Here is a 16648-nt window from a genome sequence, read left to right on the forward strand (position 1 = left end):
TGATCGTATGGTTTAATTATAGTGTTTGGGTTTATTGATAAATTTGAGTTTTATTATTAATTTTATTTTGTACTTAATAGTAATTATGCAATACGGTAAAATAGAAAATTAACATTCAAAATTTTAAGTTGGGTGTAAAAAGAGGTTGCATGGGTTTAAATAAAATTTCCCAAAATTTTAATTAAAAAAGCAAATGTGGGGTGTATTAATTATATGAGGTGTATTTAACAATATGTGGGGTTTTAAATCCCTCCCATATGCCGTGTTGTAATGACTCGAAAAACTTGGACGAACCGAACCCAACCTGAGTAAGCCCGAAACCAATTTAAACCCAAACTCAAATAAACCCGCATGAACCCGAACCCATCGCAAACCTGAATTGAGAAGCTTGGGTTGGGGTTAGTTGACCATCTAACCCGTCCAACCCGCCCAATTTACAGCCCTATTCAAAATTCTCACCCGAACTAGCCTTGGGTTTATACACACACACGTAGCACAAATTGGCTCATTAATTGAGTATGAAAACTAATGAAAATGGCTTGAAAACTTTGAGTTTTAATGATAATGACAAAATAAAGGGTAAAGTGAATAGTACCAGGATTGACTTTTTAGTGTAAAAATGTGGTTTTTCGTTAAAGTGAACAGTACCGGGTGCTTTTCGTTAAAGTTCCCTATATTATATCCCATAGAGTACTTAGTACGCATATACTTCAAGGAGTTTCTTGAATTTTGAAACCATCTACCTCGATCGGTCCAGCAGAAACTTGATAAGATGGCAGCTTGAGGCATGCTTTAGGTTCAATCAATGCCTAATAGAGATGGCATAATTTGTCTCTCTACACCCATATTTTATTCTAGTAAAACTAATACTTCTTTATACACCCAACTATTGTGTCTGAAATGCCCACATTGATAGTAAACACATCTCATGGCCATCCTTTGATTTTCTTATACTGTGTAACCCATTTCTCTTTCCTCTATGATTCCACTAGGGAGGTTGTGATTATTATTATTTTTCACGTTTAGTTTATCAGTGTTGAGATTACTATTATTTTTTCTTTTAAAGAAAAAAATTCATTGCAGTAATTCGAAACTGATCCATTAATTAACGTGTTTACCCAAAACTCGTTATTTTTGTATTGTTTCAAATTGGATTAACAAGTCATGTAAGAAATTATCATTAATTAATCATTAGTGAGTATATAAAGTAGGGGTATGCTATTCACACATCTCATTTTACTTCTCACACACCCTTTGATAATTTATGTCCGCTGATCTTTTTCAATTCATCTGATCCGACAACCAAAAATTAAAAATGTGTGTGAGAAGTAAAATGGGGTGTGTGGATATCACACCCCTATAAAGTATTCACTAACGAGTGAGTAAGTACTATGAGTATTCATTACTCATTGGTGAGTACATAGAATATTCATTAATGAGTGCCTAAGTTTTATACTTCAAATTATAGGCAACTGCCTAAGTACATAAGAGTATTCACTAACGAGTGCCTACTATGTCCACCCCTTTTCTTATCTCCCCACCCTGCTTATTTTGTCACCCACTATTAAAAGTAAAAAAATGAGATACTATATCTACACCCATCATTATTCCTGAAATAACCTAAATATTTTAAATTCTTAACAATAAATAAAAAAAATAACAATCGAAAATTTATTTTCCTTTAATCTGCTCATGATTTGTGAAACAAATCATGAATTGGGTGGGTGGTCTAGTACTCCTTATCAGTGGAATTTTTTTTCGGTGATATCATATTGAAAAAAGCTTGAGACTTCATAGCATTTTGAAAATTTCCCTTTGGATCCCAGCTGGAGAAGGTTGTCATGGGTTGGATTTGGACGAGAGAAGCTGTCGCGTGGGCGGCGTATGGAGAAGGCGAGACGTTTCAGTCGGAGTCACGCGGGTCTTCTCGGATCTGCAGGAGGTTGGCTTGCAAGTTACGAGTTCGTGTGTTCGTTGTAGGTCTTTTAGCTATAAGTTTTATCTTCGCACGAAAGAAGTGGAGGATGGCATAAAGCACCAATATTGAGCAGTGGTCGTCTTGGTGGATATGGAAGAAGAAGAAAAGGAATGGAAGGGGATGTAGGGGACGATTTGGGCAAAGTTCTGCTAGTATTCTTCCTCCTTTTTGTCTAAACTTTTTCTTTATATTTAATATTCAAATTAAATTATAATGATTTATAGATAGATTTTTTTTTTGGGTCTTATTTTGTCAAAATTCTTTTGTTTAGGTCGTTTAAAGTCATTTTGCAAGAGGGCAATTTTGTAACCAAAATATTTTATTCGAAGTGGGTGGAGAAATAAGATATATGGATGCGAATAGTAGCACTTCTTTAGTAATAAATTTAGGGGGCGTTTGTTTGACATCGTTAGTATTCACTGGACAGGATTGGAATACAGTCAGTTTAGTCCTGTGTATGGCGTAGCAAGGGACTAACTTAAATGACGCTAGGTCGGACTCGTCTCGATTCCAGACTTCGCTAAGCGTCGCTAGCTAGCCCCGATTGAAACCTTGGTATTAGTTAGGACTATGTCACTGCCTCTTGCCTTCCCAGAATCCCTCGAGCCACCACCACAGACTGTGCATTCTCTGCCTTTTTCTACTTACCTTGTGTATCCATGATGTCCTACTAAGAGTCATTCATGGCTTGTGGAAAGCCCTAAGGAAGGGAGAATTGTGTGAAGGTTTTAGTTTATAATCAATTAGTAAGAGTTATAATTCTCCACTACCTTTCTAACTATCACCTTGGATCGCACATTGATAAGCTTAAGTATTGGGAAAACAAAAAAGGATTAAGTTAAATTAATTTAAAATAATTAAAGCCTAAACTCAATTAAGATTGTTAATTGAGATTGATTAAGTTTGTTAAGTAATTACAGGGTTATTCACTTGTAAGTGAGATGTCTTAGATTCGATTCTCGCCAAAAGTGAATTTGAACCACATTATTGCTAGCCCATTGTGAGGATAAGCCACCCTCTCCTCCTTAGTGTAGATAACATCGTTTGTTAAAAAAGTAATTACAGGGTTAATTACACATACACCCCCTGAGGTTTTTCTGTATTCACAAAACCTGCTCACACATCACAAACATCCTTTGACATTTTAAAATCATTTCACAAAACCCTCCTTTTACAGTTCTATTAGTTTTATGTTGACATCAGTATAAAATAATCTTAAAATAGCAAAATTAATATTTTTGTAGCCAAACACCCCACTTCACCAATCTCTTACATTGAATACAGTAGTCTTTTTCACTCGGTACTCTTTTCGATTTGCCTCCGAAGTTAATCACTCAATATTGAATTTGAATGGTGAGCGAGCTTCAAGCATTAAAGTAATATACAACCAAATAAAACTTAGCACGTCTGATTTAAAAACAATCCAACATTTCCATAACAAATTGCAACAATTCAAAATAAAACTTAACATGACAGATTTAGGAAAATGTAAAACAAAACATAATATTTCCCATATTATACCCAAAATCCAAACCAAAAGTCAAAACCCAACTATAGCAACTTCTTCAAAATGATTGATTGCCAACAACTTGGTTTGTTGCAATGGCTTGGCTTCTAATCTCTTGACATGGTTCAGGAGACCAACATTCCTTCAATTTGGTTTGTGAAACCAACCTTTAATCTGGAGAATGACGAGGAGCCACTTCACGAGGATATTCTTGATGGGGTTGCTAATTCTTTTTTTAATCTGGAGCATAAATTGATAAAAGTTTACTTTTCAAAACAAACAAGCATATAGGGAAAAATATGCTTGTGTTTTCATGTCTTCGTTCCCCAATATGTGTTTTCACACCATAGACTGTGTTCCAATAAATGAGTTGTTTTATGCAGTGAAAAAATATCATTAGGGTTTTTTTTATGATAGCAATCGTCTAACCAAAACTTGTAGTCAAACATATTTTGACACAGTAAGATTTTTTTTTTTGTGTTTTCACTTCTTTTGTTATGATTGTTAGTTTTTTTTTTTTAGTCATGGAGGGAGGTTTGTGAAATGATTTTAAAACATCAGGATGTTTGTGATATGTTAAAAATCTAAAGGAGTTTTATGAAACCACAACAAACTTCAGGGGGTGTATGTGCAATTAACCCTTTAATTACACGAGAATAAGATGCTAGAACGGACCATAAATGTTTGTGATTAGGGGTAGGTTTGATTTCAATCGGTTCGGTTTTTTCGCCAACACCGAAAATCAAACCAAAATTTCGGTTCGGTTTTCTTCAGTTATTTTTCGGTTCGGTTCGGTTCGATTCGGATTTTTTTATCTTTTTAATTTGTAAATCAAGTTCATCACAGAATTTTGCTGCAAACGTAGAATTTTGAGCATCATTACAATTAGTCAAATCCCAATACCAAATAACATATCTAAAACGAACTTACCATTTTGTAAAAGAGTAATGCTAGGGAGATTAAATTTATGAACAAAGTTTTGAAAACTAAATGACATGAAAGTTGATGATTGGTTTATTACTTGCACGTTGATAAACATGCTTATTCTTATTGGTGACACATTATTTAGTTTGCAAATTTAGTCTCAAAATTTGGTCTTCCTAGCATTACCTTTTCTGTAGAAATGATGGCCCACGAAACCAATTATTTTTAAAACAATTGGGGAAAATGAAAATTTCAAATTCACACAGAGGCAGGGTGGATACGGTGGCTGCAGAGAGTCGCAGAAGTGAACAGACCTAGCCAAGCAGAATAATTGAATCTGTCTGTGATGTGGAAATGGGGGGGGGGGGGGGGGACCAGAAATTGGGTTTGGAAAAAAGGCTGAGATGATGGAGGAGAGGGATGTGACGAGAGGTGAGAGATTGAGACATGGGGAGATAGAGTCGAGGAGGAGGAAGAAGATCTAGGATATTTATAAATAGTTTACTTATTCAAATAGCAACACAAAACCTGTTGTCAAGTTGGCTTGAAGCAAACTCTCAACCTGGACGGAAAGAGGTTATGAACCACTGAAATTGAAACTGAACCAACCGGTTCGATTTTTCGACTTCAGTTCGGTTTTTTGTTCGATTCTTTTGGTTTTCGATTTTTTAAAACCCACCCTTATTCGTGACATCTTAAAATAAAAAGCCCAAATAGACCAATGACAAGGCAAAGAAAGGCTCCCAACAATTTTTGGGGAGAAGCAGGGAAAGAGTTGGGCAACTTTCAGGTTCTGAAAGACCCGGTTGTAACATATGTTAAGATTTTAACACCAACTGTTGAAATTGATCCAACACAAAAAAAAAAAAAAAAAGTGCAAATAATGTGTGGACAATGGACATACATGTTCACTGGAGAAGATCTCTTGTTTGTTTACTAGTTTCTTTTTAATTTTTTTTTAATACAACTATGTTAGTTTCTGGGGCAAATTAGATACAAGTCCATTTTATAAATCTGTACTGAATAAAGTTCAATGTATACATATTTCATAATTGAAGTCGAATAACTAGGCACACAACCATGTCGGTTATTTTTGTGTCTCCAAAACTTATCATTTGAGCGTTGGAGCCGCCAGACATTTTTTGTGCTTTGTAAAGTTTCATACTCCCTATTCAAGGTGGTTATTTTGTTGAAATTTTGTTGATTGTTATGTGCTTGACACACTATTTGTTGCTTTCAATTATGAGTGTGTTCAAGTGTGTTGGGTTCTAACAAGTAACATTACTAACACAAGCAGACTGAGGGAAGGAGGTGGTGCGAACACTCGAGCCGGTGTGAACACTGGAACCCACCTTACTAATGAACCACAACAAATTGTGGTCAAATGTTATTGCATACCGAATTTGGAAAAAAATCAATGAAGGATGGAGTGAAGTCAGAGAGAAAGAAGCCGAAAACAATAAAGATCGATGGTGGATGAGGGGTGTGAAGATAAAGGGAGAACATGGTATAGAAAGCATATAATAGTTAATCCAAGGACAGAGTGGGTTCAATAAAGTGTAAGTTGGAAATATCAAATAAATTGGAAACGAGAATGGTGGGAAAACAGTAGCACGAAGAAAGAAAGGGGAAAACTAAAAAAAGGAAGAGGTTAAACGAATGGCTGTTGTTTAACGAATTTCAATTTGTTAAATTTGAATCATTATCTCGTGAGGAAAAAAGCCCAAAGTGTCTTGGGCCCAAACCCAAACAAATGGTACGTTATCGTACAAAACTCTTTCCTTTCAGAGTCTCCATCACCGGCTACCTCCCCCACTCCCCCCCCCCCCTCCCCCAACCAAATCCCATCATTTCTTCTCTCAAGTCTTTCTCGATTTCTAGGGTTAGGGTTTTTCAATTCACTCTCTGTCGAGTGCATCACCACAATGGCGATGAGGAGATTCTACAACGAGATCAAGGGGTTGAAGGTGAAGGAATTGCCCGACCACATTAAGCCGATGCTGTCCGTCGATTACGCCAAGAAGGCTGTGCAGAGAGGCTTGGACAACTACCACGCCAAGTACATCCAGACCAGCTCCGTCGATCCTCTCCTCCATGTCTGCTTCGGAGGCATGATCTTCTCCTACCTCGTCGCTCTTCCCGAGGAGCGCCGCCACCTCGAGCACGCCAAGCACGCCAAGGAGCATGGCCATTGACCTCGATCGTACAAATGGTATATTCCTAATTTTTTTTTTTAAATTTTCATTCAATTTTTGGATTGTTTTTCTTCTTCATTTTATGGGTAAAGGATTCGTTTGTTAAAAATTCGATAAATGTGGGTTTTTTTTTTTTTTTTTTTTCAATTGGGTCATTGTAAATTTTCTGATTACAGATGCAGTTTATGTTCCTTATTTATTTGTGGTTCAAAATGGGTTACCGGGTGATATTTATTTTATTTTGGGTTGTTGTGTGAGAACATTTCAAAGTATATATTTTCGGTCAGTGGATGCTTCAATTTTGTATCTTTTCGTAAATATTTGTTGATTTGATGATGGGTTTTACTTGCTTGTCTAATCTAAAGGTTGTGTAGTAATTTTGTAGATTTGATTAGATGGGAACCTGAAGAGGGTGTAGTAATCTAAATATTGTGTGAGAGGGATTTGATTTGAAGAGTGTAGAAATCTAACTATTTTAAACAATGTTTCACCTTTGTTTGCTTGAAGATGGGATCTTGATTTTCTGCGGACCGTTTGTTTTGTGTGTATTTTGCTGCATTTATTTGCATTGGTAAAAAGGAACAATCGTTGTGGAGAAATACTTTTCCGCCTGTCTTATTTGGCTTGATTGAACTTGTCATGTTGTTGATTTTAAGAATAAAGTTGCATACAGATTTGAAATTGATGAAGTGGAAAAAAGAAAAATGTTTTATGTTGGATTTTTCAGTATTCTATGTAATCACATTATAGAGTAGATTAGATGTTATAGGTTATGTTTGGGTCAGGGATTTCCAAGTCCCAAGGGATTGAAGTTGAGTTATTAAGAAATTGATCACAAAATGTTAGATAGGAGGGATTATAAAAGCCCTCCAGGACCATTACAAAAGCATGTGAGAGGATTTGCAAATCCCTTGAACCAAACCCCACCCCCCCCCCCCCTTCTTTCTCTCTCTTCTCTCTCTTCCTCTCCTTTTGTGATCCATTCCATACTAACTTGGTCTCAATCCCTTGGAACTTGGCAGCCCTCACTCAAACATAGCCTATACTCCTTATATTCAACCTAGTGTCTTATTTTCCTGCATTAGAGCCTGATTTAGTTTTGAACTGATTGGTTTAATTTGGGTCAGGGCTGTTAGGCTATTCCACATATCCCTATAAGACTTCAATGTATTCCTTACTGATTGATCTTCTGTTCACTTTGCATATAGTTCTAGGCTGGATTGAGTTTCAACCCCTTTTTAATGTATTTCTGTTCAAATTGGTCATAAACCTTTTTCTGAATGTAAAATTTTGGTATATTGAAAGAGGGCCAGAATTACAGGCCCAAATGTCATCATTTGGTATGCAATAACGTTGGTTTAGTTAGTACATTGAATTGGCAACATTTTTATCCTTCAACAACACTTTTGCAATTTCTTTTAAGTTAATACTATTATGTCTTTGCGAGCTTATCTTTTTTTTTTTTTTTAACTCTTAAAAGTTGTCAAATATGAATATCTGTACTTCTCTAATGTAGACGATCCGCTATTTAGGAAAAGAGTGGATAATAGTTTTGCCCCCCGGCGCCTTCCCTTCACACTCTATCCAATGATTTGAGCTATTGGCTTTTCAGGTCACTTTTTAAGAATCACCTTTCAAGACATCAGCCAAATCAGAAATCTCGTAGCCATTTGATTATTATCATGCTTTCAGTGTTTGTTAAAATAATTTGTTTTTGTCTTATCATAATTAGTTGGTTAAGTGAGTGCTGAGTTAACTAACCTTTCCTAAGGTCCACTGAGTTATAAGCATTTTCCCTCCATCTATGAATGCACTAGTTGCGTTGGCAAGAAACAGGGTTTCACAAAAATGATTGAAGACCATAAGCTAATAGGATGGAATTAACCTACCTTTGTTGATAACCATATTTTTTACTAAAAAGGTCGTGCCCAGTGCACAAGGCTCCCGCTTTACGCAGGGTTTGGGAGAGGTGAATGTCGGCTAGCTTTACCTCCATTTATGGAGAGGCTGCTCCCAAGTCTCGAACCCGAGACCTACCGCTCATGGGCGAAGGCACTTACCATCGCACCAAGTGCGACCTCTGATAACCATATTTTTTACTAGGCTAGAAAATTTATCATTGCTTTCTCTGATTGAAAGCTATCTACCATATGGCTTTCCATTAGTGCCAATATAGCATTGTTTGTTGTGCTACTGAATATTCTTCGCCTCATGGTGTTTCCTTGCGCTTTGGTTATTAGGAAATAACATTTTGACTTTTTAATTTCTGCAGGTTAGTGAGGGCTTTGGGTGTTTCTCCGTCAACGCATGGTATCATTGTGATACAATAAAATTCTCTTGGCCATGGGTATCTTACCTATTACTTTTGAAATTTGACCTTTAAATGAGTTGTTATCAGAAATAAACAACGTTTGTCATTTATGCGGACGGTTACTGATTTTGTTATCCGAATGACTCTGTCTTGCTGCCTCTCACATTCTTAATGATGTTTTGATTGTCCTGCTTTAGTGTTGGTATTCAGAGGCCTGCATAGCTAAGTAAATGCTAGTTTGGTTAGGTTTCTGAAATGGCGTTTTCTTGTTGCCTCTTTTGCTACAAACACTTTTGATCTCAACGTAGTTGGCATGTGTCTTTCATTTTTATGCCTTCCTTGATAGGAAACTACTAAACCGTTGCATTTTTTTTTAGCGAATCTTGTGATAGTTGCTGGGTGTTATTGCACGACATTTGCATGCATACCAATGTTATTAAGAGTATCAAGGTGGATTGTTCTGGAGCAAAAAATTGTTTCGGAATTAAGAGGGAAGCAAATTTCACGCTCTTTATTCTCCCGCACTCTTCCAACTTGTTTTAGTCCATTGATTCTCCATTGAATAACTTGATCATGGCTACGAAAATGCTAGTGCACGACGATAAAATTGAAGTGTGAAGTCACTCCATTCTCGTTAATGAAGTTGCTGCTGGGACACTCTCAATGCTTTTATTCTCGGCTTATTATTTGCATGTTTTTCAACAGAAATCCCACTCTCAAAACCTCCACTGGTTGTCTTGCGTCTCACTTTGCCCATTTGTTAACTCCGCTATCAACTGTTAGTTTGGTTCTGTGCCAGATGGAAATGGGTATGTGGAGAAATTTTTCATCTACTCAGAACAAGTGTCGTAATTGAAGAGGAGAGCTATTTTTCAGTATCATTCTAGTTGTATAGTTGTATTATGATATGTTGTGTACCTTGTGTTTCTGGTATGTTGAAAAATTTCTCGGATAGGCAGTGCATGTGTTTCTCTCTTTTTGACTAGTATTTTAGTTTTTTTAATAGAAAACAAATCTTGTGGTGGTTTTTTTATTTTTTCAAAGTTAGCAAATAACTGTTGCAAGTTTAGGGAGAAGTAAGAAATTTTTTGTTTGTCAAAAGCACAAGTGACATGCGGGGTCTTTATTTGATAGTTGATGTATTGTGAGCCCTACCATTGATGTATGGCTTATTAGCTTTACATATACCAGCTATTATGAGAGAACGACTAATCATAGTATATCTCAAGAAGCTCAAGGTAGCAGAACTTTCATTGATTGGAAAAAATTTATCCAGGTAATAGAGCACTACAGTGCAAGTTCAGAATTGAAGCTTTAACGAAAAGAGTTTTACAAAACTTTTGTTCGATATGAAAATGTAAGTCAGAAAAGAAAAGAGCATTGCACTTATTCTTATACAAGCCCTTTATTCAAATGGATCCTCATTTTTGGGTAAAAATGAGGATTTGTTGTACGGCTCACTTCACGTCGAATTTCAACGATCTGAACTGTCTCTTTTGTAAGCCTCAATTTGTAGATTATCATTACAAAAAATCAATTTAATCTGAAACCATTTATCTATTTAATTATTATAATGAAATTTTATTGTTTCTTATAGAGTAAAGTGTTCGTCAAATTTTTTGAACTCAATTAGATGTCTCAAATATTTTTTATCGACTAATATATTGTAAGGATGATCTATGAGGTCCAACTTGAAAAATAAACGGTGTGGATCGTTGAAGTTCGATGTGATGTAGACCTCATAACTAGTCATCATTTTTTTCAAAAAAATGGAGAACCCTTCCTTTAAAAGTCCCAGTGAATTCCAAAACATAATGAATGAAATATCAATCTTTACATTGATGATGTTCTCATTTATTCAAAGTCAATTGATGAACATTAGAAATATTTGAATATGTTCACCAAAATAATTAAGTCAAACGAATTAGTCGTTTCATCTACAAAAATAAAATTGTTTTAAACCAACATAAGATTCTTAGGATACAACATCCATCAGTCAACAATCGAACCTATAGACAGAGTCATCCAGTTTGCAGATAAATTCCCAGATGAAATCATTGATGAAACCCAACTCCAAAGATTTCTAGGATCATTAAATTATGTTGCAGAATTCTACCCAAAATTGAGAGAACCATGCAAACCATTATTTGACAAGCTCAAGACTAACCCCTCATCTTGGTCTCCTACTCATACTTCCATAGTCAAACAGATCAAGTCTCATGTCAAGACATTATCTTGTAACTAACGTTTTAGCCCAACCCGGGGCTAGCTGGCTGGATTGGGCTAGCCACTTGCCCTTTGGCCCTTTTTAGATTCCATGGGTATCTCGACTAACAATATCATTTCATGTGGATAAAAACTTAGCTTGCACATGGCCTTACATTATTGAACCGGAACGCCACAACTCGATAACACTAGTTTAGCAAAAATTTAGAAGTTCTTTAGTGAGTCTTCAGTTTTCATAACATCTAATCAACCTTGTTTTTCATTGATAAAACTATTAGACCATTCACCTTACATCTCACACCCATTCTCTTTTCACCAATGCATTAAATCATTATCTTTTTTTTCTTTTGAGCCACCATTTTATGTTTCACCCTTTAAAACCCTAATAGTGCCGCTCCACTGCTCTCAGCCTTTCTTCTCCATTTTTCAATTCTCTCCTCCCCTTCCTTAGAGAAAGAAAAAGGGCTTGTTTCCAAATCTCCCCAACTAAATCGGCCACAATCCCTTCTCTTCCATTCGACAAAACGGAATCTCTAAGCACAACTTCTCCGCTCAGATCCATGGATCCCACTCTCACTCTCAGCTCCATCCGTACGTCCTTCGTCTGTCCCATTTGCCGTGAGACCATCTCTGAACTTGAGTAGTGTGGGCTTCCGCCGCAAACACTCCGTTCAAGTGATCCGCAGTGCACTCAGATCCGAATCATCAGGACGCAGAAACCCCTTATGAAGGGTTCATAAATAGAAAGGGTAAAACATCATTACTTAAATGCTGTGTGATTCACATTGTTCTACTAATAGGGGCTTTAAAAACTTTTACTTATCCCATGTATACTGAGTTTTTGGCATTCTTCCTGTTGGCCTGTTATCTTTTTTCTCTTTCCTTTTTAATCAATTTGTATTTAACATTTAAAAATGGAATTGCAAACCACTAACAGAAAGCAAGGCAGAAGCATCAAAAAGTCGTGGAAACCGTCCAGCTGGATGGTTTGAGGAGGAACTGGATGGATGGTTTGAGAAGAAACTTGATGAGACGCCAGATCGAGGTATGCTTTAGGTTTTTACAGAGTAAAATTTCATTTGTTTGCATGACCCCATTTGAATAGTAGGTTAATTGATTAAGCAACTCTAACTGAATTGTTGAATTGAGTTTGATTGTTTGTAGAGTGGACTGAATCATTATGTGTAGCTGGCCCAAGCTGCCTATTGATATTGTGCTGCCCGAAATATTGTTTAATAGGCTCAATAGTTTAGGACTACGTTTATGTACATATATGCTGTGTAGCAAGAAAAATTCAGCTGTGTTTGTTTTATTAGTATACACATGAATTGGTGTGTTAGCATAATGAAATGTTCATTACCCTTTGTTTTTGGAATATGTTCGAAGTATGTAGTTGTGTAATTGTCTTAATGTTTTATTTATATGTATATATTTCGTACGTGCCTAATTTTTGGGCCTTGCATTACCCTTTGTGTTTCTTTAATATGTTCACCGAGTGCGTAATTTACGAGGCTTGATATGATTTTCAGCAACCATAAACAAACAAGTCCAGACAAATTCGATTTCAAAAAGAAGACAAGTTTGAGCCACTGTCTAGGTTGCCTAAGCTACTTATTGATATTGACAAGATTAAACCATTACATTGAATTGTCATTTTTATTGAAAAAATGATAAAGAACTGGTGTTTTTGTTGTTTATTTACAGGTCAAGTCAAGTATTTTTCTTTTCTCTCACTTATTTTTGTTAGTATAATATAATTAAAATATATTAGTGGCATGCTGTTATCTGTATCTCAATGTAAATGATGTTTTCGTGAATAACTTTAGCATTGTTTGGTTTTCTCTTAATGCTTATTTTATATATCATATCCATGTCTTCATTTTTTTTAAATTTGACGTATCGCAATGTCCATGCAACATAGCCTAGAACCAATCTTTTCTCTCTGCCGTGTTCCTAGCTTTTCACCCCTCCTCGACGCACCCTATTTATAAGTGTAGGGTGCGGTTTACACTCATATAGTCTGATTAGGTTTTCTAATCTATTTGGGATTGGAAAGCACACTTGCATTCTTATTCCGTTTTTGCTTTCAGGATTCTGATTGTACAAGAAAAATCTTTTTAGGACAAAAATATATACCTTAGCTTTCCTAATACGTTCTTAAAATAAAATAGGACTCTTTAACAAAAGACGAACCAAATCATATGCATGAATTGATGTGTTAGTTTGACAAAAATGTTCTTCTAAATTAATTACCTTTTGTGTTGGAAATATGTTCACTCAGTACATAGTTGTGTAATTGATTACACACACATAAGTATGTTTCATTTGTCCTTAGTTGTGTAGTGTGCCTCGATACAATTTTGCAATGAAACCATAAACAAACAACTGACTTTCGGCACCTCAATTTTCTAGGCCTCAAGTCAAACAAAGATGTGGAGTATTTTGACTCTCACGGAACCACTGTAATAGTTGTGATTTTCTATGGATTTGTTTTCCTTGATTTGATTCTAGGGGAATCTACGATAGGTAAAGTTTTGTAATGTCAAAATTTTTCCAAGTTTATAACACATCTTGTATTGTATTTATTCATTTCGTTTATGTTTTATTTTTCAGTTGATAAGTGTGCTTGTTAAGTGTGTAAAGCTTGCGGGTAATATATATGAATTATTAGTGGGAAGAATAAAAGAATTGAATGAAGGGGGTAATATATATGAATTATTAGTGGGAAGAATAAAAGAATTGAATGAAGGGATCCAATATTTTAGGGAGAATGCTAGTGCATGAAATACCTGTGAAAACCCGCTTGAGTCTATAACCAGACGGGTTGAAATATTTGTTACCTCTTTAACATGACGGCGACCTTGCTTTCGTCATATGTGCGATTACTTTAGGGGTAAGTTCGACATTTACACATGTGATTTAAGTTTTATCATCTTTCATTTTGTTTTTATTTTTATCTATATTGTAGGTTCCACAAATCATGTCTTGTTTATCGAAAATAACCCTGCAGAAACATCACATGTTACAGTAGGTGATCTTCAAGAAGTTGTTTTAGGATCTAGTGCAACAATTGCTAGTAAGTATTTGAAGACAAATTTTTCAAATAGTGCGGAGATAAACGTGGTAAAAGAGAATATGACATACTTCCTGCTTCAGGCTGCAATAAGAGACATCAGTACAAGGGGTAACCCATTGCAGCCTGAAGAAGGAAGTATGCCATATTCTCTTTCAACGCGTCTATCTTCACGCTATTTGAAAAATTTGTCTTCAAATACTTACTAGCAATTGTTGCACCAGATCCTAAAACAATTTCTTGAAGATCACCCACTGTAACACGTCATGTTTCTGCAGGGTTGTTTCGATAAACAAGATATATGATTTGTGGAACCTACAATATACATAAAAATAAAAACAAAGCGAATGATGATAAAACTTAAATCACATAAGTAAATGTCAAATTTACCCTTAAGGTAACCGCACACATGACGAAAGCAAGGTCGCCGTCATGTTCAAGAGATAACAAATATTTCAACCCATGTCTGGTTATAGACTTAAGCGGGTTTTCAGAGGTATTCCATGCACTAGCATTCTCCTTAAAATATTGGATCCCTTCATTCAATTATTTCATTCTTTCCACTAATAATACATATATATTATCCGCAAGCTTTACACACTTACAAGCACACTCATCAACTGAAAAATGAAATAAATACAATACAAGGTGTGCTATAAACTTGGAAAAATTTTGACATTACAAAACTTTACCTATCTTACGGAGATTACCATACTTTCTGGTTCCTCTATAATCAAATGAAAACATAGAAAATCACAATTATTACAGTGGTTCCATGAGAGTCAAAATACTCCACATCTTTGTTTGACTTGAGGCCTAGAAAATTGAGGTGCCGAAAGTCACTTGTTTGTTTATGGTTTAATTGCAAAATTGTATCAAAACTAAGGACAAATGAAATATACTTATGTGTGTGTATATATATCTGTGTGTGCATGTACTTAGTGAACATATTTCCAACACAAAAGGGCAATTAATTTAGAAGAACATTTTTGTCAAGGTAACACACCAATTCATGCATATGATTTGGTTTGTCTTTTGTTAAAGAGTCCTATTTTATTTTAGGAAAGCTAAGGTACACATTTTTGTCCTAAAAAGATAAGATTTTTCTTGTACAATTAGATTGTGAATCCTGAAAGCAAAAACGGAATAAGAATACAAGTGTGCTTTCCAATCCCAAATAGATTAGAAGATGTGTAAACTAAACCCTACACTTATAAATAGGGTGCAAAGTTAAGCATAAAACAGGAACACGACAGAGAGAAAATCAGAATGATTGGTTCTAGGCTATGTTGCATGGACATTGCGATATGACATTAGGAAATATTAAATTAAAAAAAACGAAGACACGATACGACATGGATACAATATTAATATATATATATATATAATATTATAAAATAAGCATTAAGAGAAAACCAAACAATGCTAAAGTAATTCCCGAAAACATAATTTACACTGAGATTCAGATAAAAATATGCCACTAACATATATAATATATTTTAATTATATTATACTAACAAAATAAGTGAGAGAAAAACAAAAATCAGAGAAAAGAAAAAAACTGACTTGACCTGTATCTATCTCAAAAGCGTGGAGATTGACGCGGTGAAAGAGAATATGGCATACTCCCTGCTTCAGGCTGCAATGAGAGACATGGGTACATTATCCGGTAGGTTTTACTTGTTATAATGAATGATTAGGTCAATATATCCATTTAACATTGAAATTAAATGTGTTATTTATCTGATATATGTTTTTAATTGCAGTTGGAATCCTTTCAGCTCATGGATTCAAGTTGTTGTCTGAGATGACAACACTTGAATGCATTTATGCGTTTTATGATGACATGGATTCAGATGTTTTGAGCAGATCCCTATTTGTCGTCTACAAGCCGTCTAAAATTTCTAATCCTGTGATGAATTTTTGGTTTAAGTAAGTAAGATCCATATATATTTTTTTATTCCGGTTTAAATATTTTTCTAGTTAAAAAAAGAAAAGAAAAAGAGAGACATCATTCTTAAATGTTTTATCTTCTTGTTTGTCTCGGTTTTGCAAGATTGGGGGTCCTCACACAGATTTAAACACATGCATGTGTTAGATCTTGCTACATTTCACAACCATAACCATAAATCTGAAACGAGAAAAAAAAAATAACAGACATGGAGGAGGGATTTACCTTCATGCATCTTAGCTTTGCACGCTTGTTCCACCATGGATGGGTTAGAGAAACACGGATGAAGAAGCGGTTGTGAGATGGAAGGTTTGGAAGAATGGGCGTTGGGTGAGAGGTCCAGCGCCTTTCCTCAGTTCCAGGTCCAGGTTCGAACCGTGCCAGGTGTGTCCAATTCCTTTTATTTTATTTTATTTTGTCTTTTATTTGTTATTTTATATTTTTTTTCTGTTTTTATTTTTCCTTTCCTGGTTTATTTTGTTT

The 16648-nt window shown here is 35.4% G+C and overlaps 1 protein-coding gene and 1 long non-coding RNA gene across 2 annotated transcripts; one reads left to right on the plus strand and one right to left on the minus strand.

The window, feature by feature from the left end:
- Window positions 1-6130: 6130 nt before the first annotated feature.
- On the plus strand, window positions 6131-9111 carry LOC103438478 (uncharacterized). The gene is made up of 2 exons (XM_008377021.4): window positions 6131-6621; window positions 8877-9111. The coding sequence occupies exon 1, from the start codon at window positions 6335-6337 to the stop codon at window positions 6602-6604; it is 270 nt and encodes an 89-aa protein (XP_008375243.1). The 5' UTR covers window positions 6131-6334; the 3' UTR covers window positions 6605-6621; window positions 8877-9111.
- Window positions 9112-11563: 2452 nt separating this feature from the next.
- On the minus strand, window positions 11564-16508 carry LOC114825948 (uncharacterized). Its single transcript, XR_003774685.2, has 2 exons — window positions 16391-16508; window positions 11564-11863 (listed from the first exon to the last, which is right to left on the minus strand). It is a non-coding gene; the product is annotated as an uncharacterized lncRNA (long non-coding RNA).
- Window positions 16509-16648: the final 140 nt, after the last annotated feature.

Source organism: Malus domestica, chromosome 07, assembly GCF_042453785.1.
Source record: "Malus domestica chromosome 07, GDT2T_hap1".
Classification (NCBI taxonomy): domain Eukaryota; kingdom Viridiplantae; phylum Streptophyta; class Magnoliopsida; order Rosales; family Rosaceae; genus Malus; species Malus domestica.

What these genes read in the sequence shown, in the direction of transcription:
- LOC103438478 (XM_008377021.4), top strand. Translation starts at nt 6,335, where the DNA reads ATGGCGATGAGGAGATTCTACAACGAGATCAAGGGGTTGAAGGTGAAG.